Raw genomic sequence first — 27,917 nt, forward strand, 5'->3', positions numbered from 1 at the left:
TCCACAGTCTCTGATAATCTCTTGTGTCATGTCCACAGTCTCTGACCATCTCTTATATCTTGTACACAGTCTCTGACCATTTCTTGTATCATGTTCACAGTCTCTGACCATCTCTTATATCTTGTCCACAGTCTCTGACCATTTCTTGTATCATGTTCACAGTCTCTGACCATCTCTTGTATCATGTCCACAGTCTTTGACCATCTCTTGTATAATGTCCAAACTCTGTGACCATCACTTGTATCATGTCCACAGTCTCAGACCATCTCTTGTATCATGTCCACAGTCTTTGGCCATCTCTTGTATCTTGTCCACAGACTCTGACCATTTCTTGTATCTTATCCACAGTCTTTGACCATCTCTTGTATCATGTCTACAGTCTTTGACCATCTCTTGTATTTTGTCCACAGTCTCCGACCATCTCTTGTATCATGTCCACAGTCTTTGCCCATCTCTTGCATCTTGTCCACAGTCTCAGACCATTTCTTGTATCATGTTCACAGTCTCTGACCATCTCTTGTATCTTATCCACAGTCTCTGACCATCTCTTGTATCTTATCCACAGTCTCTGACCATTTCTTGTATCTTATCCACAGTCTTTGACCATCTCTTGTACCATGTCTGCAGTCTCTGTCTATATCCTGCTGTGTGTCTGCTGTATCTGATAATGAATATTCACTGAATTTTATATGTTGCCCTTTGGTGGTGACAGGAACTGTACTTGAGGCCCCCCATATCAAGAAAGTTGACTACCACTGGGCTATGTACAGCATAGTGATGATGTCACTGTTACTTTTGCAAGTACAACATAATATCTGGGTTTGTATGGGAATTCTGTGCACCAAATGTGGATTGTTGCTGTTGAGGAATAGATTTCAGTGAAAGTTTTGTGCCCGGAGTTCAGCTTTAAGTTATTGCTTTTTCCTGCTTGGGCAGATCATGGGTTCACTGTGGTTTGTGCACCCTTCTGTAGCCCAGCAATTATGGAAGCTCGGGTCACGAGCAACCATTAAAGAATTGCAAGGATGCCAAGTATATATAATCCCATCTGTGAGATTCTTTAATTCTGTCTGCTGGAGATAATTGCAGTTCGAGCGATCGTGTCACCGCCTTCCTTAACTACTGCGCGGTTCCCGGGAACGGAGCCACTGATAGTTCCAGCGACTTGGCAAGAGCTGGCGTGTTGTGCGACTGCTTGTCACAGCCTAGCTGTAAAAGAAATATGGAGACTGACAGCGCTTTCCTGTTTTTAACCACTTAAGGACCCGGCCTCTTTCTGACATTTGTAAAAATCTGTTTTTTTTACTAGAAAATTACTTAGAACCTACAAACGTTATATGTATATTTGTTTTAGCAGAGACCCTAGAGCAGTGAGGGCGAACCTTGGCACCCCCAGATGTTTTGAAACTACATTTCCCATGATGCTCATGGACTCTGCAGTGTAGTTGGGTGTCATGGTAAATGTAGTTCCAAAACATCTGGGGTGCCAAGGTTTGCCATCACTGCCCTAGAGCATGTGTGTCAAACAGAAAGCCCGCGGGCTAAATCCAGCCCTCCAGGCCATTTCATGTGGCCCTCGCACCTCTTCTGCACTACCCCCTTCATCTCCACTCCCACCTTGTCTCAGCAGTCAGCAGCAGAGAGGGGGACAGAACTCCTCCGCCAGATCCTGCACTTCTCCGTGCAGCTGCGGAGAGGTTTTTCTCTGCCACCCCCCCTGTCTAAGCAGCAGCTGAGAGGAGGTCAGGACTCCTCCTACAGATCCTGCAACTCTGGGTAGCCACAGCACCTCCTTGTCTGCACCTTCCCTGGTCTCAGCATTTAGCAGACTCCGGCCCTACTCTGGTCCTCTTTCAGACCCTGCACTTTCTAGCTCCGCCTCCAGCTTCTTCATTGCAGCAGCACATGGTAAGCGGGAGTGCACTGTATGTAAGAGAGGGTGGGGGACTCTTGACTTCTGATGTGAGGGGGTGTGCTCTGGACATTTAATCTTACAGATACAACTGGCCCTTTGAGCGCGACCATAATGCTGATGTGGCCTGAGATTAAATTGAGTTTGACACCTCTGCCCTAGAGAATACAATGGTGGTCGTTGAATTTTGTGTACAGCAGTTTTTCAAAAACAATTAAAAAAAAAAAAACAACAATTTAATGAATAAAAAAAAAAAAAACGTAAAATATATACCGCAATTTTTTTGTATAATGTGAAAGATGATGTTACACCGAGTAAATAGACACCCAACGTGTCATGCTTTAAAATTGTGCATGCTCGTCGAATGGCTCCAGACTACGGCGGTACTTCAAAATCTCCATCGACGAAGCTTTAAAAATTTCTACAGGTTACCAGTTTAGAGTTACAGAGAAAGTCTAGCGCTAGAATTATTGCTCCAATGTTCACGGTGATGCCTCACATGTGTGGTGCACCATTTACATATGTGGGCGTGGCCTACGTTTGCATTCTCTACTGCGTGCGAGCACATAGGGACGGGGACGCTTTTGTATTAATTTATTTTATAGTTCTGGGAGGCAGTCATATGACGGCCCCCAGTAACCCAGAGGACACTGCTGATCACAGATCGGGGTAAAGAGCCAATTGGTGACTCTTTACCACATGACCATTTGTGTCCAATCACAGCTAATCACAGAGGTAAACAGATGTCGGTTATCGGCACACTTTTCCTTATGCTGACAGCATGAGGAAAGGAGAACAGAGCCAAAACCGAGCCAAAAAGGGACATAGACAATGATAATCAAGGCATTGATTATCAGTGCAGTCCCTACAGTGCCCACCAGTGCTCCCAATCTATACCCATCAGTGCTGCCTATCAGTGCCACCTATCAGTGCCCATCAGTGCTGCCTATCAGTGCCTCCTCATCTGTGCCCACCGTTGCCGCCTCAACAGTGCCCATCAGTGCCGCCTCATCAGTGCAGCCTAAAGGTAACCATCAATGCAGCCTAAAAGTGACCATCAGTGCCGCCTCATCAGTGCAGCCTCATCAGTGCACATCAGTGAAGGAGAACAATTACCTGTTTGCTACATTTTATAACAAACTATGAAAAAGATTTTTTTTTTCAACATTTTGTGTCACTAATCATGCAATTAGCAAGAAATAAAAAAAACCCAGTGGTGATTAAATACCACCAGAATGAATATGCGGCCTAGGTTTGAAGGGGTTGTCTAACAAGAGCAAAGTTGCACTGGTGAGTCTACAGCAAGAGCTCTGCAAGTCTACAGCATGAAAATTCAGCCACAGTGCCCTAAAATGCCAGGATAGTGCAAATACCCCCAATATAACCCATTTTTGGAAAGTAGACACCCCAAGATATTTAATAAGAGGCATGGTGAGTTTTTTGAAGTTGTAATTTTGTGTCATAATATTTTGGAAAATTAAGACATTAAGGCTCCGTTCACATCTAGGCGTTTTAGGGCGTTTTTGGGGCGTTTTTCTGCTCTAGGATCAGCTCTCAAAACGCCCAACAAGACAAATCCTATTCATTTCAATGGCCCCTGTTCACATCTGAGCGTTTTGACGCTGTATACAAAACGCCCAACGCTCAAAAAAGTACATGAGCTTCTTTTTGGGCAGATTACAGGCGTTTTCCATTGATCTCTATTCAATCTAAAAACACCTGCACAAAAATCGCGGTAAAAATCGCGGTAAAATCGCGGTAAAAAACGCCGCAAAAATCGCGGTAAAATCGCGGTAAAAAACGCGCGAAAAACGCTACGCTCAGGTGTGAATGTAGCCTAAATTATTTTTCTTTTTACATTTTTTTTTTAAACATACTGTCACCAGACCAGTGCAGCATCACCATATGACTGGTGTGGCAGAGATCAAGGACATTGACTAATAAAATATATATATATATATATATATTTTTTTTTTTTTTTTTTTTAATTAACATTTTTTTTATTTTTTATCTATTTTTCTTTACAATTATTTTTACACATTGTCACTAGGGCAGTACAATTTCACCATAAGGACACTGTACTGTTCTGAGTCGGTGATCAGGATTTTTTTTTTTTCTTTTAACACCACCATTGCCTATTACAGCAATGATCACTGTATAAGCAATCATTTTTACACTGTGAAACTGTGAATGGCATCCATTCATATGCCATTGTGTACAATTGTGATAGCTGTGATTGGCCACAGTTAGCACATGGTATAGGTCCGCTGTGATTGTCCCCGTACCATGTGAATACTGTTCACATAGATCATCACAATAGTAAACAATGGCTAAGAATGAAAGCCATTGTTTACCACTGACATGTGATCACTGTAATTGGTCACAGATATCACATGGTATGAGGGCCAAGCACAGCAGTCTGGTACAACGATCTGTGTTCCCAGATCACCAGACACAGCGGGTCACAGATCACTAGGGTGCGCATGAGGCAAACAAGTGAGAGGACGCCATATGACCTCCATCAAGGATAGCAGTGCTCCTGCTCGGCGGTATAATCACAATAGGCCGGCAGGAGGTGGTTAGGTTAAGGGCTGATGAGGTCAGGTTGTTTGTTACAGATTCAGTTCAAGGGCTAGGTTAGGTGTTAAAATTAGGTTGAGGTTGTTAAGGTCCAGTTAAGTGTTAGGGTTCGGGTTAAGGGTTAGGTGTTAAGCATCACAGAAGATAAAAACATAGGGGTTTATTTTAGAGATTAGGTCGATCTTTAGGACCATACCACCTGGACGATTCTGCTGCTGAAAAGGGGTAACAAGGGAAGGCCATTATGAAGAGACATTAGGGAGGAACATCATGGAGGGACATCATGGAGGGACATCATGGAGGGACATCATGGAGGGACATCATGGAGGGACATCAGGGAGGAACATCATGGAGGAACATCATGAAGGGACATGATGGAGGAACACTATGGAGGGACACTATGGAGGGACACTATGGGGGGGCACTATGGAGGAACATCATTGAGGAACATCATGGAGGGACATCATGAAGGGACATCATGGAGGGACACTATGGAGGAACATCATGGAGGGACTTCATGGAGGGACTTCATGAAGGGACACTATGGAGGAACATCATGGAGGAACATCATGGAGGAACATCATGGAGGAAAATCATGGAGGAACATCATGGAGGGACACTATGGAGGGACACTATGGAGGGACACTATGGAGGAACACTATGGAGGAACATCATTGATGAACATCATGCAGGGACATCATGAAGGGACACTATGGAGGAACATCATGGAGGAACATCATGGAGGAACATCATGGAGGGACACTATGGAGGGACACTATGGAGGAACATCATGGAGGAACATCATGGAGGAACATCATGGAGGGACATCATGGAGGGACATCATGGAGGGACACTATGGAAGGACACTATGGAGGAACATCATGGAGGAACAATACGGAGGGACATCATGGAGGGACACTATGGAGGGGCACTATGGAGGAACATCATAGAGGAACAATACGGAGGGACATCATGCTCTCCTGGCAATCAGGGAAGCGACTTTTTAGGAAAGAGTAAGCAATCTCCCAGTGATCCTGTAGCCGGCCAGCTGTTTGACATTGAAAGTCTCATATTAAGAACTACATGCCATTTTGTAATGCTTTGCTAGCAGTGCCTTCTGTTGGGTGTACTCTATAGTGGTGTCAGTATTAATGGGTCCTCTTTGAAGGCATATGATCAAAGTCTTAAAGCATCATCATAAAAGTGCTCCACGATCTGTTATCTGAATTACGCTTCCATATATCTTCAGTTGTCAAATGACCTGTGAGGAGGGAGTGGGGCAGAAGCTTCAGAGAATTCAGCCTTCACTCCTTTGGGCTCATGGGAAATAGTTAAACCATTTCCACCAGCTGAAGGTGGCAGGTTTCCATGGCAACCACGCATCTGTTGTCTAGACGTTTGAGCTCTGCGGGTCTCCATTGCCGTCATGACCTTTCCATTCACAGCCTTGGGTGCTCAACACTCTCAGCAGTCACATCACTGTCCCAGGGTGACAAGCGAGTGGAAGAAAAGTATTTTTAAACCCGTCAACTGGAAAAACATAGAAAAATCAGATCAGTCAACTGAGTCTCAGCAGTTACAGGATCTTACATAAGCCAAATCCACGTTGATGCAAAGGAGCTAGGCAATGTGCAGTGGCTTCATCATGTCCTTGGGCTGGCTTTGAGAGAGAAACAGATGAGATGGGTCACCGAGCAGCACAGAGTATTTTAGGAGAGGTGAGTTAAGTAGAGGAAGGAACACAGTTATCCAACAGTGCAGAGTTTTTCAGGAGGGGAGAGACAAAAGAAGGAGCAACGGTATTTTAGGAGAGGATGGTTGCACACATGGGCGTCCGCAGAACTTTTTTCAGGGGGGGGGGGGGCATCATTTTAAGGTCACCCATGCTCCACCCCTTTTCAAGAATGTCATGAAGGGGAGGGGCTTAGTCATTATACTTATTTGGAGTATTTTTTATTAAAAGGCAAACAGCAGCATTTATTTTTAAAGCATTTGTTAACCTAAAAAACAACAACAACAAAAAAAACGATCCTGTTCCCTTAAAGCATGTTATACAGCACAGTGCTTGTGCTGTGTAATTTGCCCCCCCATATCACCTAACATACCTTGCTGATCCTGCCTGGCTATGTCCTCCCCTCTGTAAACTGACTACGGTATACCATGGCTGCTGAGCCCTGACACTGTGGTCAGTTTACATTCCTCCGTCATACGGAGCTCACCTGTCCTCCTCTGTCCTCTCTCTTCCCCCCTACCTCCCTGCTTGTCTATCCCTGGATACTTGGACGCCCCCTTCCAATATCCAACAGACTTCCTTTAATGCAGCTTTCAGGTCAGATCCTCAGTAAAATCCCTTGTGGAGCTGCAGAAATTCTTAGAAAGTAGGCCACCCAGCTCAACAAAAGCTGGGACTTCGGTGAACAGAGGCAGATTTCCAGCTCAGTTGCCTGGAACGACAACAGCCCTTCAAGCTGGGAACCTCTCCTCCTGGACAATGACAGGCCTGCCTCCAACACCAGACTATTTATGCACTCTCCAGCCACCTACTAGGCACCCACCTCTAGGGATTGGCTGAGACAATAGAAATATTCAGACTTCTGATTTACCTCCTCCCAACCCAATATATTCTGAAACTCTCCAGAAGACAGGGGGAGCAATCAAACCTGCAGCCTGCAGAGCCCAGAACAGACCAAAGCAATCACAAACTTCTCCACAGATTACAGGGGAGCAAAATAGAACTGCATTTACCTAACTTTCCTAGCAGCCTATCTGGGGAGGTTGCTACATCAAAAAGGGAGTTGATTCCTTCAGCAGCACAGAGTATTTCAGAAGAGGAGAATCGCTTAGAGGAAAGAGCCCCCCAGCAGACCAAGGTATTCATGAGAAAAGAGTTAGACAGACAAGGGAAGATGGAGAGTCCCTTATTAGTGCAGAGTCTTGTAGGTGAGGAGAATTAGATAGAGGAAGAAGCAGAGTCCCCCAGCATTGCAGAGTATTTCAGGAGAGGAGAGTTAGATAGAGGAAGGAGCAGAGTCCTCCAGCACTACAGAGTATTTCAGGAGAGGAGAGTTATAGGAAGGAGCAGAGTCCTCCAGCAGAGCAGAGTATTTCAGGAGAGAAGAGTTAGATAGAGGAAGGAGCAGAGTCCTCCAACAGTGCGGAGTACTTCAGAAGAGAAGAGTTAGATAGAGGATGGAGCAGAGTCCTCCAGCAGAGCAGAGTATTTCAGGAGAGGAGAATTAGATAGAGGATGGAGCAGAGTCCTCCAGAAGAGCAGAGTACTTCAGAAGAGAAAAGTTAGATAGAAGATGGAGCAGAGTCCTCCAGCAGAGCAGAGTATTTCAGGAGAGGAGAATTAGGTAGAGAAAGGAGCAGAGTCCTCCAGCAGCACAGGAGTGTCAGGACGGAGGAGTTTCTCCTACTGAGAGTCTGAAGCTGCTCCAAGTGTGACAGGGGAGTGTGGTGAAATCTATCCCAGCCCCCATGGCTCCTTCCTGAGGAAGCCATGGAGGCCAGTAGGGCCTCTCCTGATGGAAGCTCGCAGCCATCCTCTCTGCCGACGGGTGATGCCTGCCCCTGTACAAGCCATGGCTGGTGATCTCTTTGCCCCTGTACAAGCCATGGTTGGTGATCTCTTTGCCCCTGTACAAGCCTTGGCTGGTGATCTCTTTGCCCCTGTACAAGCCTTGGCTGGTGATCTCTCTGCCCCTGGTGAGGATGAAGGCACAGAGTCTATTCAGGAGAAAGTGGTGGCCAGGATTAAGGTCCTGAATAAGGTGAGAGACAAGCTCTTCAAACTCAGAGGGGAGTTGAAGCATTTGCGAAAGCAGCGTGAGGGCTTGTATAGCCGGAACTGTGGATCCATGGATTCGGAAATCCAATTGGTCAAAGTCCAGGTGGAACACTAGGAAACCATTGTGGCCATAATGGAAGGGAAAGATGGGCCTTTCAAGGAGAAATTTTGCAATGACTGGAGGTTTACAAGGATGACAAAGATGGAGGTGGAGGAGGAGACCCCCAGTTCTGACCCTCTGCCCCCTCAGGGGGAGCTAAGCAGCCCATTGCCCTTTCAGGATTTAGGAGGCATGCTGAGGGCGATCCAGGCAATGGAGTCTCCAATTCGGGGGGGGGATAAGCTGGTGCTAGATGGTGGGGAAGATTTATCTGACAATGTGCCTGATAAGGTAAAGCCTATCAAGCCCCAAGCAGTGGATAAAACTGTTTTTGTGCCATTTAACACAGTGACTAATGCTGACAGTTTTCCCAATGATACTCAGGCTGGTAACTCTATGTCCAGTAATACTTTGCCCGCTGATGTTGCAGCTCAAACAAATTGCATTTAAAAAAATTACATTTTGCAGAGGGACTAAAAATGCCAGCAGAATCTATTAACCCTCCTCTTGCTGAACCCAAAGCTGCTTGCCCAGTCACAGCTGATGAGCAAGACTCTACAGCACAGCATCAGGTGACAGGGGGTACTGCAGCAGAACCTGTGACTGTACCTAATGCGTGTGTGTCTGATAACAATTTTTCCAGTACGCTGTGCTCCAGGTAATGTCATCAAGCCAGGGTTACAGTCAGATAGGAAATTCGCTTCCAAGCAGGGTTTTGCCCCACAAGCTGCCACATTGAGCACCCCAGGATCTGGTCTTGGGTCTCTGACTTCTGCTAGGGGTCCGAGGCGTAATATAATCATTCTTAAATGGGAAGGTGGTGCAATCCCTCTAGCGTGGCGCGTGGTGGTACATGTGATTTTGGAGATGGGTTTTTGGGCAAAAGACCTCTATGGCCTAAAACATGTAGCTGGGAGCCAAAAGTACACAATTAGCTTCACCAGGCCAGAGGGTCTTGATTTGTTCTGGGAACGATATAAGGCTCGGTGCAGGTCAAGACCCCAAATGGGAAGGGAGAGGTATAAGCAGTAGAAAGAGAGAAGTGCTTATGCCGCTGTACAGAACACTGCTGGTGAGACCTCACTTGGAGTATTGTGCGCAGTACTGGAGGCCATATCTCCAGAAGGATATAGATACTCTAGAGAGAGTTCAGAGAAGAGCTACTAAACTAGTACATGGATTGCAGGAAAAAACTTACCAGGAAAGGTTAAAGGACCTTAACATGTATAGCTTGGAAGAAAGAAGAGACAGAGGGGATATGATAGAAACTTTTAAATACATAAAGGGAATCAACTCAGTAAAGGAGGAGAGCATATTTAACAGAAGAAAAACTACCACAAGAGGACACAGTTTTAAATTAGAAGGGCAAAGGTTTAAAAGTAATATGAGGAAGTATTACTTTACTGAGAGAGTAGTGGATGCATGGAATAACCTTCCTGCAGAAGTGGTAGCTGCAAATACAGTGAAGGAGTTTAAGCATGCATGGGATAGGCATAAGGCTATCCTTCATATAAGATAGGGCCAGGGACTATTCATAGGATTCAGATATATTGGGCAGACTAGATGGGCCAAATGGTTCTTATCTTCCGACACATTCTATGTTTCTATGTCTGGCCCCATTTTCTGTTTCACAAAGATCAACAGTGAAAAAGATAACCATCATCCTGACTATTGAGAGTGTTCCTGCTTGGGATCTAGAGGTCTGGTTAAAGAATTATGGTGAGGTTTTGGCAAAGCCAGATAAAATCCTTGATGAACGTAGCATCTGGACTGGTGGTCGGTCGGTAATAATCAGGTTGGCAGGGATGGGAATGTTGTCTGTCATCTGCCCTCCTTTTCTTTTATAGGGAGGGATAGGGTGACTATTTTCTATCCTCTGTCTGTAAGTATTCCTTCTGCTGTCTGTTTCCCCCCAGCCTACTGTACCCGCTCCTCTTGTGTCAGAACCCTCCAAATGTGTGCCCCCGGAGTCAGTTATCCCCCCATGAGTCCCCCCCCCCCCAAATCTGACTTAAGGGAAGGTCCCCCACCAGGAGTTGTAGAGGGTACCACTCCTGCGAAGACTTCAAAGAAAAAGGCAAGAGGTAAAAACATCTCTGAATCTGACCTGCAGTACCTGGAAGAGGGAAGGAAGGTTGTGAGGTGGAAGAGGCAGGAGGTGAGGACGGAACAGGGACAGGGAGCTCCCGTGCCTGTCTCCAATCCTTATATGGCTTCTGCATATTAGCATGCATAAAGAAAGGGATGTATTCCAGAGATAAGACTATAATCCTTCCACTTTATAAAACTCTGGTCCGACCTCATCTGGAGTATTCTGTCCAGTTCTGGTCACCAGTCCTCAGGAGGGATGTGTTGGAGCTGGAGAGAGTCCAGAGAAGGGCAACTAAACTAATTAGGGGATTGGAGGACCTTGATTATGAGGAGCGTCTGCAATCGCTTGATTTATTCTCCCTGGAGAAGAGACGCCTGAGGGGGGACATGATAGCAATTTTTAAATATCTAAATGGGGATCTAGGTTAGAAAAAAAGCTGTTCAGTCGAAGGGATTGCATGAGAACTCGGGGGCATACAATGCGATTAGAGGAGAAGCGTTTTAACCTCAGGCAACGTGGGGGGTTCTTTACTGTTAGGGCTACAAGATTGCAAGATTGTGGAATTCTCTACCACATGAGGTGGTTTCTGCGGGTAGTATGGGGGCTTTCAAAAGACTCTTAGACGTACATCTCAAGGATCAGAACATTCAGGGGTATGCAAGATGATTACAGCCACACACACCTACACAGGTTGAACTGGATGGACTTTTGTCTTTATTCAACCTCACCAACTATGTAACTATGTAACTTCAGATATTTTCTCATCTGGGGCTTCTTTAGACCTAAGTTCAGATTCTGAAACGGATTTGGAGGAGGCCTCAAAAAAGAGAGAGGTGTGCGGAGAGCGAGAGAGGTCCAGTCCCAGGAAAGCCTACACAGGTCGTGAGTACTGAGGATTGCCCCCGGGGGTCTGCCTGAAGTTAGAGGGGACCAGTCCGAAAGAGGTTCTATGATCCAGTGGCAGCTAGTTGGAAAGGGGGTACCTAGGTTGAGGACCCTGAAGCTACAGAGGGGGTACATAGTCAGTGGACCCTGAAGAGTTTAAGTTAAAGGGGGCACCTGCTGTTGGGCCCTTAATTGTACAGAGTGTGTCAGTTGCAAGTACAGCTATACAGAGTTCTACTTCATACTACCTCAAGCTAGTCAAGTAGTCAAGCTAGTCAGTATTCAGTGACTTCCACAGCACAACGGTGTCAGGAGTTCTACAGTTCTCAGTCCTGGATCTTCTGGACTAATAGTCGAGGATCCAGCACTTCTGTGCTCTACAGGTGTTGAAGAGCGTTGGCTGGCGCCGGCTGGTATCAAGGAAGCGCCAATGGGCATTTTTCAGGAGTAAAGTCCTACATGTATGTAGCGGGGTTAAACATGCCTAAAGACACTGTTTGATATATGGGAAGGAACTAGGCTCCCTCTAGTGGTAGCTGCATGGAATTTCCCGGGCTGTGACTTCCTTTTCACAAGATGAAGAAACTACATCTCCCAGGCTGCTTTGCAAGATCCAGGGTGCACGGCTGCACCGCACGGCACTATGGGGGAAGTTATTTAAAGGAAGAGAGAAGCGCGCGAAGGGGCGCCTTTCTGCGCTGGACTCTGAGGAACCAGCGAGCGAGAGTGAAGGACTGACACTGGATATTGGGCCAGAGCCTCTTAGCCTGGAGGGACGACGTGGAACCGTCCCATCTCAAGCACGAGGCACATTCCTGGAGGTCATACTGCTGTTTGCAGAGACCGGAAGTCATCCGCCAGAAGGACCTCGCGCGGCTGGCATATAGCTACAGGACTGAGACCGCAGTGGAAGCGCGCGAAGGAGAAACTTCTGTTGGTGAGAGGGCACATGCCCAATAACTGACTTTATCTGCCAACGAGATAGTTTTATCTACAGATAGCGGTAGCGCAACAGGAGGTGATAAAACCCCGGGGTTTATCAGCATACTTTCTCAGGAGACTCATAGACAAACAATAAGGTCTGTAAAGGAGTCGCCAGAGGCTTATCTCTCTCGCAGAAGTTATTGCTCAGTTACGCAGACACCCTGCGGTGACAACTAACAGCTCGTTGTCTTTCTCTCTCTGATCTTTATTCCTAATCTGGATTACAAATGAGCTCTATTCAATAACCTTGCTAGCGAAGATCAACAAGAAAGAAGAGAACTCTGGGGGAGGGACTCAGATAGGCCCACCTACCTGGTACTGTGTCTAGCCTTAATGCAGGAGGAGTGTGGGGGTATTCTTTTACCTTTTTAAAGCTGTTTTAAATAATCTTTTATGGACTTGTATTGTATTGTATTGTATCTCCCCTATTCAATTTGATATATAGTAAACTAAGTTTGGTTAATTACAATCCTGTGCGTTGTTCCATTGTGTCACCCAGAAGGACTACCATTCAAGAAGGTAACAAGGTATTGTTGCATAGTGAAGTATTGTATTCCAATCTGTGTATCTATTTGATAGTCCAGTCCTATTTTGGGTCAGTTGTGCCTGAGGAGGGATCGAGCCAATTTGATTGGGTTGTTAGGCAGGGTGTAGACCCAATAATATAATCAGCAGCTCCTGCGGGGGTGGTGCTACATGTAATTAGTTCAAGCCTCAAGGAGTATCCCACTCATTCCCTTCTCCCATCCCATTTAAACCAAATAAAAACCACAAACAAAGATGCCGGAATTGTCGCTGCTCCCGGTTGTCACACCCAGGGTCACAGCTCACATGGGCTGGAGAGAGTACTGGTACTGATGGCAGACGCACATCAGGCCACTGGCTTGGAAACCTTGCTACATTAATCTTACATTTTTGAATAAAGTATCTTTTTTTACCTTCCACACCGTGTGGGTATCGCCTGAATGGTTACTCCCATTCCATTTGGTTTTTGATGTCTCCCATTGAAACCTAAGACTGAGCTAAGCAGATAAACAAAGAAGAAGTCACTATTATAACTCATTCACTAGTATGTGTAAATTTTTACGCTTGCGCTATTGCGTTCTATAAGCAAAAAACTAGTAGGGAGACAAGTTCATAGCAGCCCTAAGTTCAAAAAGAGATAACAGAATATTATCAAAAATAATATAATATATTGAATGTCTACATGACTACAAAACGTTTTTTGCATTTTTTTTTCCCCCTGGCAATAATACACCTATGTACAAAAACCAATGCCAAATACCTTTAAAGCGGTTGTAAACCTAAAATAAAAAAAAACCTGCAAGACAAAGGCATAATGAGCTAGTATGCATCGCACACTACCTACCTTAGAACGAAGCCCCGACACGGATCCCCGGACACTGCTGCGGGCGCTGACGTGATCCCACAGCGTCTCTTCCGGGTTCGGTGGCTCCGGCTCTGTGATTGGCCGGAGCCGCGATGACGTCACTCCCGCGCATGCGCACGGGAGTCATTTTCCGGCAAGCTCCCGGCAAGGGAAGCTGAAGGTCCGCCGGACCTTCAGAGCGCATGCGCCGCTCGCGTGAGCGGCTGCATGCACTGAAAATATCTCCTAAACCGTGCCGGTTTAGGAGATGATAATTGTACCTACAGGTAAGCCCAGGGCAACCATCAGAAATTTTGGGGCCCCTTACACAGCTTTAGGCCAGGGCCCTCTGGGCCTGACCACCAGGTTACATCATCCTCCTCTGTGGGGGCCTGTGAATGCATATTATTGGCTGCTAGGTTGCCAGGCGGTCCTAGCAACCAATAATTTTGACAGTGGTGGCCAGCGGCATGATGGGAGTCAAGAGCCAGTGCAGCAGGTGTCACCAGCAGGAGTCGGGTCTAGTTGTCAGTGTAGGGGAGGAAAGGAACAAAATAGGTGCCAACTTGGAGCACGGGACATCCCGAGGGACTGGGCCCCCCGGGACGCCCGGGCCCCCTACATCTGTATGGGCTGTACCCCCCTGATGGCAGCCCTGGGTAAGCCTTATTATAGGCTTACCTGTAGTTAAAAGTGAAAAAAAAGCGGGATACTACCGCTTTAAGCATTCCGTGCTCGACCTCTATTTATATTACATTTTCTGCTTTTTGCTAGTACGTCACATATAAAGTATACTATTGAATTTGCAGTCATTTTAGAAGACCACGATAACGCCTATGAAGGTGTACCTAGATATTACAGCTCACTGAATGTTCCCTGTAAAGTTACTAAAGCAATTGCTTGTCAGGAGTGCATTGTGGCAGAGGCAGCTGTAGAAAAGATTCCAGTTATTGTAAAGAGAGAACCTCTCTGGATTGGAGGTTTATATGTTCTTTATTGTACGGTGTGAATGGCGGTGTCTAGCCATTAAGCTAATTACCCTTTTAGGGCTGTAATTTCGGCTGCGCGCTGAGAGCTGTTCCACTTTTTAAGACACAATCCTTTATTCTGATACTGTAAGGGAAAAAAAAAAAAAAAATAGCCATTATTACCATTTACGTCCACGGAGTTATCTTTATTTTAGAGTGCGAGAATGTGATCCTTTTTTTTTTATTTTTTTATTTTTTCTCTCTTTATAACTGAATTCTGGGCACATATAAAATACACGGGTTATGTATCATTGTGTCTTTATATCTGCATCATGTATTCCTCTGCACGGCAACATTCAGATTCGGAGAAGAAGGGGTGGCATTGCTGTATACAGTGGTGTCAGTCTAGCAATGTGAACATGCTTACAGGAGAAGAGGACGACAAAGTGAGCTCATCTGTAGAGTTTCTGTTACTTCATTGTTCAGCCATAGCAGCTTCTAGATTAGGCTGTATTGCCTTAAAGCAGTGCAGACCTAAGGGGGTCCTAGGATCGAACTGTGCTGTGCAGGGTGCATTTCATTTAAATCACAATTTAAAGCGGTAGTATACCACTTTTTGTGATTTTTAACTACAGGTAAGCCTATAATAAGGCTTACCTGTAGGTACAATTAATATCTCCTAAACCTGCACGGTTTAGGAGATATTTGCGCTGCATGCAGCCGCTGATGCGAGCGGCGCATGTGCTCTGAAGGTCCGGCGGACCTTCAGGGTTCCTTGCCGGGAAGTTGCCAGAAAATCACTCCCGCACGCATGCGCGGGAGTGACGTCATCGCGGCTCCGGCCAATCACAGCGCCGGAGCCGATGAACCCGGAAGAGACGCCGAGGAATCATGTCCGCTCCCACAGTGGTGTCCGGGGGTCCGTGTCGGGGCTTCGTTCTAAGGTAAGTAATTCATAATGAGCTAGTATGCGATGCATACTAGCTCATTATGCCTTTGTCTTGCAGGGCTTTTTTTTTTTTTCCTTTGAGTATACTACCGCTTTAAATCACTAGTAAAAAGGCTTTATTTAAATCAACTTGATTTAAATCATAATTTTTTAAATCATCTGTCATCTCTGTCCCGCAGCAGCTCCTCCTCTGACCCGCTGTTGACTCACTGACTTTAACCACTTTAATACAGGGCACTTCCCTCCCTTCCCGCCCAGGCCAATTTTCCCCTTTTAGCACTGTTGCATTTTGAATGACAATTGCGCGGTCATGCAACACTGTACCTACACCAAATTTATGTCATTTTCCCCCCACAAATAGAGCTTTCTTATGGTGGTATTTGATCACCTCTGGGTTTTTTCCTTTTTGCTAAACAAATAAAAAAAGACCGAAAAGTTTGAAAAAAAAAAAAAGTTTTTTTATTTATGTTATACAATTTTGTAAATAAATAAGTTTTTTCCTGCACTGATGAGCACTGATAAGACTGCACTGACAGGCACTGATGAGGAGGCACTGATGGGGTGGCACTGATGGGGTGGCACTGATGGGGTGGCACTGATGGGGTGGCACTGATAGGCGGCACTGATAGGCGGCACTGATAGGCACTGATATGTGGCACTGATAGGTAGCACTGATATGCAGCATTGGTGGGCACTGATAGGCGGCACTGCTGGGCACTGATAGGCAGCATTGATGGACACTGATAGGTGGCACTGACGGGCACTGATAGGTGGCACTGATGGGCACTAATGGGCACTGATAGGCGGCACTGGTGGGCACTGATGGGCACTGATGGGCGGCACTGATCGGCACTGACGGGTGGCACTGATGGGCACTAATGGGCACTGATAGGCGGCACCAGTGGGCAATAATGGGCACTGGTGGGCGACACTAAAGGATGGCAATGATGGGCACTTGTGGGCAGCACTGATAGGGAGGGCACTGGTGGGCAGCACTGATGGGGAGGGCAATGGGGGGCTCCCTGAGCCCTGATTGCCATCCCTGGTGGCCATAGTGGGCATCCCTGGGGTCATAGTGGGCATCCCTGGTGGATCTAGTGGCATCCCCCCCCCTGAGGGTCTGCACTGGTAATCAATGATCTGATTACCAGTGCCGACCCCCCCCTGTCAGGGGAGCCGCCGATCGGCGCTCCTTTACTCGTGCCTGTCAGGCACGAACTAAGGAAAGCCAATCAACGGCTGTTCCTGTTTTACTATGTGACCAGCCGTGATTGGACACGGCTGATCACATGGTAAAGAGCCTCCGTCAGAGGCTCTTTACCGAGATCGGAGATGCAGGGTGTCAGACTGACACCTCGCATCACCGATCGCCGCTCTGCGCGCCCCCGGTGGGCGCCCAGAGTTGTGTTATCCTGCCGCCGTCATATGACGTCCGGTCAGGATAACACAACCACATTCCCGCCGTCATTCTGTAATAGGGCGGGCGGGAAGTGGTTAAGCCCGGGCCTATTTTGGACACTTGGTGTTTGCAAGCTAAAAATCTTTTTTTTGCTAGAAAACTACTTAGAACCCCCAAACATTATATATATATATATATATATATATATATATATATATATATATTTTAGCAGAGACCCTAGAGAATAAAATGGAGATCGTTGCAATACTTTTTATTACGCTGTATTTGTGCAGCGGTCTTCCAAACACAATTTATTTTGGAAAAATTTCACTTTTTTGGATTAAAAAATAAGAAAACAGTAAAGTTTTTTTTTCCATAATGTGAAAGATAATATTACGCCGAGTAAAATAGATACCCAACATGTCATGCTTCAAAATTGCGCACGCTCGCGGAATGGAGACAAACTTTGGTACTTAAAAATCCCATAGGCGACATTTTAAAAATCTCTACAGTTTACCAGCTTAGAGTTACACAGGAGGGCTCAAATTATTGCTCTCGCTCTAACGATCGCGATGATATCTCACATGTGTGGTTTGAACACCGTTTCTGCGTGCGAGCTAACGGGGACAGGGCACTTTCATTTTTTTTTCCTTTTTATTTTATTTAATATTTTTGATTTTTACACAGTTTTAAAAAAAAAAAATGTGATAATTTTTATTCCTATTACAAGGAATGTAAACATAGAAATAGCCATGACAGGACCTCTTTATTGTGAGATTTGGGGTCAAAAAGTCCTCAGATCTCACAACTACACTAAAAAAGACAAAAAAAAAAAAAAATCGGCTCCTTGAGTCGGTTGCTAGGCAACGACGTTTGACCTCGCTCCAGTCCTCCAAGACCATAGAGTCGAGTGAGGGCCATCTTGCCCTCACTCGACTTCCTGTCTAAGAGGATCCGGGAACGGATAGTTTTCCCTGCTGCCGGCGGGTCCGGTAAGCAGGGAAAAGGACCGGGATGTGCCAGGACGGGGGGGGGGGACCTCTTCCGCCGCACAGTAAGGGTGATCCCGCGCCGATCGCCCGCCATTTTTAAAAATACAGGGGTTATGGCAGCTATCTGCTGCCATAACCACGGTATTTAGCATCAAAGTAGTGACGTACATCTGCGGTGGGTGGTCGGTAAGTGTTGCGACGGCAGGTGATGTGGCAGTGACACAACAAGGTGAGGGATGTGGTGGCAGCAGGTGAGAGGATGCCCGTTAACAGGCGCTGCCATGATGGATCTGAAATGACAGGTGCTCTTTAAATGTAAGGACTCATTCTTGCTGGTAGTTAGTATGAAATTGTGTGAATGCATCAATGCAGTGCATGTTATCTCCACTTGCAGAGCTTGGCGTCATCGTTTACCTAAAATGTAAATATTGCTGAATATACAGATATACAGAATATATATATATATTACATAGTTACATAGTTAGTGAGGTTGAAAAAGGACCCCCGTTCATCAAGTTCAACCTATGATGAATGTGTATAAGTGTTTATGTCAATAGCGCATTGTATACCCCTGTATGTTGTGGTCCTTAATCTGCCCATTTAATAGATTTTATGAAACTATCAATGCTCACCCCTGACGCCACTGCTTGTGGGAGAGAATTCCACATCCTTACCGCTATGACGGTATAGAACCCTTTACGCAATTTAAGGTTAAACCGCTTTTCTTCTAATTTTAGCGAATGGCTGCGTGTCCTTTTATATTCTCTTTCTCTGAATAGTTTGTTTCCTATTCTAGGGTCACCATTACGGTATTTGTACATTGCAATGATATCCCCTCTCAAGCGTCTCCTCTCCACAGATAATAAGTTCAGTGCTTGTAGTCTTTCCTCATAGCTGATAACCTCCATTACCTTTATTAGCTTTGTTGCCCTTCTCTGGACTCTCTCCAGTCCCAGCACATCCTTCCTGAGGTCCGGTGCCCAGAACTGGACAGCATACTCCAGATGTGGCCGGACCAGAGTCTTGTAGAGTGGGAGAATTATCATTTTATCTCTGGAGTGGATCCCCTTTTTTATACATCCCAGTATTCTGTTGGTTTTTCTTGCAGCCACTTGACATTGAATGCCATTGCTGAGCTTGTTGTCTACTAGGCCTCCCAGGTCCTTTTCCATCTTAGATTCCCCCAAAGACTCTCCCCCTAGTGAGTAACTTGCGCTCGTATTTTTGGCACCCAAATGCATTACAGTACTTTACATTTTTGAACATTAAACCTCATCTGCCATGTAGTTGCCCACCCCATTATTTTGTTCAGCTCTTCTTGTAAGGTTTCCACATCCTGTGTAGAAGTTATTGCCCTGCTTAATTTAGCATCGTCTGCAAATACTGAGATTGTTCTGGTTATCCCATCCTCTAGGTCATTTATGAATAAATTAAACAGGATTGTCCAAGGACAGATCCTTGGGGGACCCCACTTCCCACACCAGACTAATCTGAGTACTCCCTATTTATCACTACCCTCTGTACTCACCCCTAAAGCCAGTTCTCTATCCAGGTACTAACCCTATGGTCCATACCTACGTACCTTAGTCTGTACAGTAAACGTTTGTGGGGAACTGTATCAAATGCCTTTGCAAAATCCAGATACACCACATCCACATGCCTTCCTTTATCTAGATGGCAGCTCTCTTTCTCATAGAAGGTTAATAGATTGGTCTGGCAGGAACGATTCTTCATGAATCCATGCTGATTACCACTAATGATATTGTTTTCATTACTAAAATCTTGTATATAGTCCTTTATCATGTCCTCCAATATCTTACAGACTATTGATGTTAGGCTAACCGGCCTGTAGTTCCCAGGGATATATCTCGGCCCTTTTTAAAATATTGGTACCAGGTTGGCTTTTCTCCAATCAGGTGGTACCATTCCCATCAGTAGACTATCCATAAAAATTAGGAACAATGGTCTGGCTATCACTTGGCTGAGTTCTTTAAGGACTCTCGGGTGTAAGCCATCTGGTCCCGGTGACTTATTTATGTTAAGTTTTTCAAGCCTAGTTCTAAGTCTGTCTTCTGTGGGTGAATCCTGTGACGTGTTATTAACTTTAACATTACAGTCTAGGTTACTGTATCCCCCCAATTCTTTTTTGCAGACTGAAGAGAAGAATTTATTTAGCACCTTCGCCTTCTCTCTGTCCTTTGCAGCCATTTTCTATACTCTCTTCTGCTATGTGCCTTTCATGTTCTATTTTATCCGCCTTGATTGCGCTCTTACATTTCTTATTGCTTTCTTTGTAATGTTGGAATGCTGCCAATGACCCCTCAGCCTTGTATTTTTTTGAAGGCCTTTTCTTTAGTTTTTTTATGCTTTTTACGTTGGAGTTTAGCCACCCAGGGTTTATTTTAGCTCTTTTAAAACGTATTCCCCATTGGAATGCACTGGCCAATACCTTTATTTAGTATGTTCTTAAAGCACTCCCATTTTTCCTCCGTGTTCTTTGTTCCTAGGATTCTATCCCATTTTATATCGTCTAGCAAAGAGCGCAGTTTAGGGAAATTGGCTCTTTTGAAATTTAATGTCCTTGTATTACCCTTGTGTTTCCTTTATCCATGATTAATACTGAAACTAATTGACCTATGGTCAATGTTTCCTAAGTTGCCCCTGTATTTCCACATCCGTGATCAGATCTGTATTGTTAGTGATCGGTAGGTCTAGTAACGCATTGTTTCCTGTTGGTGCGTTCACCATCTGACCCATGAGATTGTCCTGCAAAATATTTAGGAGATGGCGAGCCTTAGATAAATGCGCGGTTCCTTCTGCCCAATCTATATGTGGATAATTAAAATCCCACATTATAATGACTTTTCACATCCTTAATGCCATTCCAAGCTGTGATAGGAGGTCCGCTTCCCCCTCCTCCCTCTAGTTGGGGGGAGGGGGGACCTATAGCATACACCCAATATTACTTTCCCCATAGTACCTTCCCTTTGAAGCTCTACCCATAGGATTCTACCTCTTCCCTAGCTCCATTCATGATATTGTCCCTCATATTCACTTGCACATTGTTCTTGATAAACAGGCATACCCCTCCCCCTTTTTTACCCTCTCTATCTCTGCTTTAAAGGGAATACCCCTGAATGATTGCCAGCCAGTCTTGAGAGCTGTCAAACCAAGTCTCTGAAATTCCCACAATACCCAAATCCTCCTCATACAGTAGCAACTCCACTTCTCCCCATCTTGTTGGCCAGACTTCTAGCATTGGCATACAAACCCCATAATTTTGTCTGGTTGCATACTATATCCTCATAATATATATGCTACATCACTAAGGTCCATTTCATGCTGAATAAAGGAAATTATTAATGTATCTTGAGCAGAAAACTATCTTTAAAGCATTTTAATAAAAATAAACATTTAATAAAAATAAAAATCAGATTTAAATAAAAATAAAAAAAAATCGGATTTTTTTTTAAATTTAAAAATAAATAAATAATAATTGGTTTTTATCCACCCTGGTGCTGTGTTGCTGGGGGGGGGGGGGGGGGGGCAATAGGAAAGCAGAGGGAATGGCAGGAACCTGGGATTTCACACCAAGGAATCAATACAAAGAGAACAGGATGCTTTCTCATACAAGGTACAGCAGCCACATATCAGGAATATGAAATGTTGGCTTTACATATTCTTTAAGTCTTTTTGTATTTGGGGCTGTCTAGCTGTGGTGAATCTGGGCATCCTTCCCTAAAAGCATTGGGTTCTAAGCCAGGCTTTTTGCTTCAATGCATTGTAGTCCATAGAGAGGTCCAGCTTCTAACTGTGCTTTGTGGTGGGGCTGGGGGGAGGCTGGATCACAAGTCTAGCTGAACAGAGAGCAGGAAGTCTGCTTCCATTCTTTAACCACTTAAGGACCAAGCCTATTTCTGACACTTTTTTTTTTATGAGTTAAATTCAGTATATTTTGCTAGAAAATTGCTTAGAACCCCCAAACATATAGATTTTTTTTAGCAAAGACTCTGGAGAATAAAACAGGGACAGGGGTGCATTAAAAATTGTTTTCCTATTTATTTTATTTTTAGTAATGTTCCTTAAAAAAAATTATCTGACTACTTTTATAACTGTCACATGGAATGTAAACATCCCTTGTGACAGTAATAGGCAGTGACAGGTACTCTTTATGGATGGATTGGGGGGTCTAAAAGACCCCAGACCCCTCCATTGCACTTCAAAGTATTCAAAACGCCTAAATCTGCATTTTTGAATACTGTAAATTTTTTTTAAATCGGCGCCATTAGCAGCCGAGGAAACCAGAAGTGAGGTCGCCGGTGGGACGGGAGACCCAGGCAGAGCGGCAGAAGTCAGCGGGATGAGGACATTCCCTCCCGCTCACTGGGATAACATCCGAGCGGCTGCTGAGACACATTGCTTGTTATCACCAGAAAGCCGACCGCCGGCTCTAAAAACGGTACCGGGGTGATGCCTCTAGCCGTAGGCATCATCCTGGTACAACCACTTCTTCAAGCCGACGTACAGGTACTTCAGTTTGCGGGAAGTAGTTAAAGTGGTTGTAAATTCTTTTATATAAATATATATATATATATACACATATATATATATATATATATATATATATATATATACGCAGTAAAGTGACTTGCCTCAGGTGATACAAAGATATAAAACAAATCATCCTGCATATGTTGTACCTGTTTATCTGCAGTATTTTTTTCTCAGCCATTCAAAGTGCAGAATTTATACACCTTGGCATGTCTTAATGGACCTTGCGTTGTGCACTGGTGCTCAGGCATGTTAGAACAGGAAGAGGCCATCCCCAAACTGTTTCCACAAAGTTGGGAGCATGAAATTGTCCAAAATGTCTTGGTATGCTGACGCCTTAAGAGTTCCCTTCACTGGAACTAAGGGGCCAAGCCTAACCCCTAAAAACAACCCCACACCCTAATCCCCCTTCCAACAAATGATTTGGACCAGTGCACAAAGCAAGGTCCATAAAGATATGGATGAGTGAGATCGGGGTGGAGGAACTTCACTGGCCTGACCTCAACCCGATAGAGCACCTTTGGGATTAATTAGAGCAGAGACTGTGAATCAGGCCTTATTGTCCAACATCAGTGCCTGACCTCACTGGAAGAATGGTTAAACATTCCCATAAACACACTCCTAAACCTTGTGGACAGCCTTCCCAGAAGAGTTGAAGCTGTTATAGCTGCAAAGGGTGGGCCAACTCAATATTGAACCCTACGGACTAAGACTGGGATGCTATTAAAGTTCATGTGCGTGTAAAGGCAGGTGTCCCAATACTTTTGACAATATAGTGTATATTATAACGAAGGGTTTACTTTTAAAATGGCATTTAGTTTAATGTTAGGGACTCCTCTCTCTCTCTATGTCCTCCTTTTTCCTCTTTATATCTTTATAACTCTTTGTCTCCATCCTTCTGCGTAGGAGTGTAAAAATGTTGAAACTTTCGGTTAAGTGAAACGTTTGAGCTTTTTATATCTTGTTAGCAAGTGTTCGTCACAATGTGTTTAAACACCATACGCCAGGGGATACAAAGTGATAGTAGAATCCCAGTTGTTACTGGTAGGCAAATCCGCCTTTGTGGCGTTTATTATATTAATTTTTTCCCCCCTTTTCAAATCTGTGTAGTGTTGTTCAAATTACAGTAGGATTATGTGAGATTAAAGTAATCTGTGCCCTAGAGGAGCTGTAATCTTATTTGTGGATTTATAAGAAAGACGAGTCGGTTGGCATGAAGTAGATTTGATGCATTGTTGGATTACCTGTTCAGTGAAAAAGTCTTTCCTCCTAATTTTCGAACGCAAAGGTCAATATTTTACAACCGGTGAGAAAATGATGTGAAAAATAAATTCAATATATTTAAAAATTTCAAGTATTGCACCAACTATGGAAACTTAAGTTTTGAGGGTATGCAAACAGCTAAATATAACGTTGAAATAAATATTTTGAAATTTGTTTGTCTTCCAAAAAATTTTTTTTTAATATTTTTACAATCCCGATACCCCCTGCTTTGTAATAGAAAAGGGAAAAGTACTGGAAGTCTCTGCAAAACCCTGGAAGCAGGTGCATGACCCTGCCTCCAACCAGACCATGCTGGCAATGCGTTTCACTCCACCCACAGAATTTATGAGTAAGCTTTGTGGGCAGAGTGAAACAGTTTGAGGGCATGGCCTGGTTGGGGCATGGGCTGAGGCTGTCATACACCTTCTTAAGGGGTTTTGCAGCGATTTGTGACTTCCTGAACTGTTCCCTTTTCCATTAGATGTCTAGAGTTGGGATGACTTCTGTCCTTGTTTGCACTCCAAGGGGTTGCTACATGAGAGGACCTGGTGGAGCCTTGAGCACCACCTGTCAATTTAGTTTGGGTCACCCCTTGCTTTGTGCTATGCCAGAGTTGGACAGTTTGGTAAAGGCTGTGTTTGGATAGAGAAGGAACTGCAGCACACTGATGAAGTCCTTTCTGTGGTCCTTCCTCCAATCAGCTTGCTAGATTCACAATAGTCTGCAATGCAGCAGAATCAGATTGGCTTTTGGTTTCTGCCCCTTCCCCCCCTTGTTTAAATGCTGATATGTATATAAGAAGCTAGTTGTCACAGTCAGGGGTCGGACTCAGAAACCAGTAGGTATAGCAGTAGAGAGGCTTTCACGGACCAGCTGGATAAGTACACAAGCAGGTCACCCTGGCGGACAACACAGGTTCACCCGAGGTGCGGGGTCTAAGCAGTAACCGATGTTCACCTGATGGTGGAGATGGGTGTTAGTACCAGGTCGTGGTCCTCAGTATCTCTCCACCAGGAGGTGAGCAAGATGAGGTCCAGTAGCAGATATAGCAGGTAGGGTTAAAGCCAAGGGTCCGTAACGAGTGATAGTGGATATAAGGGCAGCTGCAGGTACACAAAGGAGCAAGATATCAGCTGGAGAGAGCACAATAATTTGGCAAACAGGAAGTGCAGAGACATGGCTTAAATCGGGGAGTTCGTGGGAGGAGCAAAGAGTCCAAGGCGAGAAAGTCCAAAGGTTTAGACAGGGAGCTGTCCAGCATCTGGGGTGGCTCAGCAAGAAGAGCCGTTACCGGATGCATCATTCCGGTCCATGCACTTGTATAAAAACAGATTGAGGTAGTATTAAAAAGAAACTTTAACCAGTTTAACACTCACACCTGTACAACCCCAATGGACCAGACTACATTTCTGCCATGGGTTCATTCATTCAGCAACAACTTTATAATTTTACAAAGTAATGCATTTTATCCTTTTCAGGGTTTCTTTTTGTGATATTGTCTTGGAAAAAATATTTAATATTTTTATGCAATTCATAAACAAAACCAAATAAAACATTTCTACTTTGATCATCATTACTTTAAAAAAAGTTTTACTGTACATGAAAAGTATAATAATTCTATAATTTATCCTGTTTAAAAATTATTGCAAATATATTTACAAATGAATGAAGGCCTTCTTTAATGTGACCTTGCTCCTGCCAAGGAAATAGTTCAAGTTTGGCTATAACTTTAGGTGCCTATACTCTTGGATCTACTGATCATTTTGACATTAAGTAGCCTCAACTTATGCACTGTTTTGTTATATACTCAGTCCACGTTGCCTACTTTTTAGGCTTTTCCTATGTTTGTAATACACTCAGGATATGCATTGATCATTATTATAACCTTGATAACACACCAAAGCAGCTTTTCTCAACCTTTTTACCGCAGGGGAACCCTTGAAATAATGTTCAGATCTCAGGGAACCCCTGTTAAGATTAGTCCATTAGTGGTGGGAAGTGGGAACAATGACCAAGTTACAGTGGTGGCCAGAATGACTCTCTTGCACTCATGCAGTTTGCTGAGCCAAGTGGCATTGGACCTGGAACTATGCAGCCACCATCAGATGGGAGGTCAGTTAGCCACAGGTCAAGGAACCCCTAGCTACCCCTAGAGGGACCATAGGTTTCCACAGGCACCATCAGTTGGGAGGTAATTTAACCCACAGCTCATGGAACCCCTAGCCACCCATGGAGGGATCATAGGTTTCCACAGGCACCACCAGTTGGAAGTCATCATCAGTTGGAAGGTCAGTTAGCCACAGCTCAAGGAACCCCTAGCCACCCCTGGAGGGACCCTAGGTTTCCACAGACACCATCAATTGGGAGGCACCATCAGTTGGGAGGTCAGTTAGCCACAGCTCAAGGAAACCCTACAGCCACCCCTAGAGGGACCATAGGTTTCCACAGGCACCATCAGTTGGGAGTTAATTTAACCCAGAGCTCATGGAACCCCTAACCACCCCTGGAGGGATCATAGGTTTCAAAAAGTGCCATCAGTTGGCAGGCATCATCAGTTGGAAGGTCAGTTAGCCACAGCTCAAGGAACCCCTTGCCACCCCTGGAGGGACCCTAGGTTTCCACAGACACCATCAGTTGGGAGGCACCATCAGTTGGGAGGTCAGTTAGCCACAGCTCAAGGAAACCCTAGCCACCCCTGGAGGTAATATAGGTTTCCACAGGCACCATCAGTTGGGAGGTAATTTAACCCGCAGCTTATAGAACCCCTAGCCACCCCTAGAAGCAACCTAGGTTTCCACAGGCACCATCAGTTGGAAGGCACCATCAATTGGAAGGTCAGTTAGCCGCAGCGCAAGGAACCCCTTGCCACACCTGAAGGGACCCTAGGTTTCCACAGAACCCTTGTTGAGAAAAACTGTTCTAAAGACTACATTGTTCAGTTATAAATTACTGTACGTAACATGCACTTTAAAAAAAGAAGATATCCAATCTCTTATCCTGTCTTGATGTGTTCTTCTTGCAGATGATGTAGAAGGAACCAAACCTAGCGAAAGTGCCCAACAAGAAGAGGCTGCAAGTGACGAGACCAAGGCGGACCAAGAAAATGCCTGAACACATTGAAATGTCCCCCGTTATCTCCTCTTGGACTCCATTGTTTTGCCCTTATGACCCGCCCTACCCGTTCTCTCGACTCTCCTTTCCCCCCTTTCTCCTCCTCACGTGGGTTCCTCCACCTCACCCCTCGCCCCTCTTCTATCTCTCTCTCTGTGTGGCAGATTCTATAACAGGCAGGAAAGTTTCAGTCAAACAGTGTGGCTTAAACATTTTTTTAAGTGTTTTCTTGGTGTTGTTATGGCAAGTTATCAAGTATGGTCCAATCAATTCATTTTGGAAACTCTTGCACTGTATCCAAGTTTAATACCGCCTCCCGTGATCTATCTCTCTGTTACACTGTGTGCAATGTACTCCTCCCGGTTCCAGATCTTTCCAGTGAAAAAAAAAAAAAAAACGAAAAGGCGTCTTTTATTTTTGTTTCTGTTCTCTTTTTTTTTAATTCTCAGTTTTTTTTGTTCCTCTTCAATGTGATGGAATGAACTTATCAAAAAACTAAAAAAAAAAAACCAACAAAAAAAAGAATTATTAGCCCTCCCTACAGTTTGTTTTCCAAAAATAAAGCGATGTGCCAATTAGCGTATATAACCGTCCGCCCCCGTGTGTGTTACTTGTCCTTTTCTTGATCTGTTGACTTTTCATGCCACGCCAGAACACTTTTGCTTCCTGCCGACCTTTCCCACTGTATCTCTGAACTTAGCTCCCTGTGTTGTGAATGAAGAGGTCACTTTAATGGCATTGAGAATGTACGGTTTTTGATTTGTAGCGCACACGGAGGTAATAAATAGTTCTCGGTTCTCAGCCGTGTCCTGTGCGGTGTCTTCCTGGGATTGGGAGAATGTAAACAAAAAGCCAGGTTCTGCTAATGTAATGCCCAATTCATGTCCAATTCTTGGAAAGATTTGGAAGTGTGTAGGGTTTAAATCTTTGTTCCTCTGGGTTCCCCATTGGGGATTTTGCATCACTTTCTGT

At 44.8% G+C, this 27,917-nt stretch overlaps 1 protein-coding gene across 1 annotated transcript in view; it reads left to right on the forward strand.

The window, feature by feature from the left end:
* GAP43 (growth associated protein 43) overlaps positions 1 to 27,470 on the forward strand; it is a 167,602-nt gene extending 140,132 nt beyond the window's left edge. Inside the window, exon 3 of the mRNA XM_082245476.1 lies at positions 26,857 to 27,470. Coding sequence (XP_082101602.1) covers positions 26,857 to 26,945 — 89 coding nt within the window. The 3' untranslated portion in view covers positions 26,946 to 27,470. The remainder of the gene's footprint in view (positions 1 to 26,856) is intronic.
* The last annotated feature ends 447 nt before the right edge of the window (positions 27,471 to 27,917 follow it).

This window comes from Pelophylax lessonae (assembly GCF_965119305.1).
Source record: "Pelophylax lessonae genome assembly, chromosome: 2".
In the NCBI taxonomy this organism is placed as follows: Eukaryota; Metazoa; Chordata; class Amphibia; order Anura; family Ranidae; genus Pelophylax; species Pelophylax lessonae.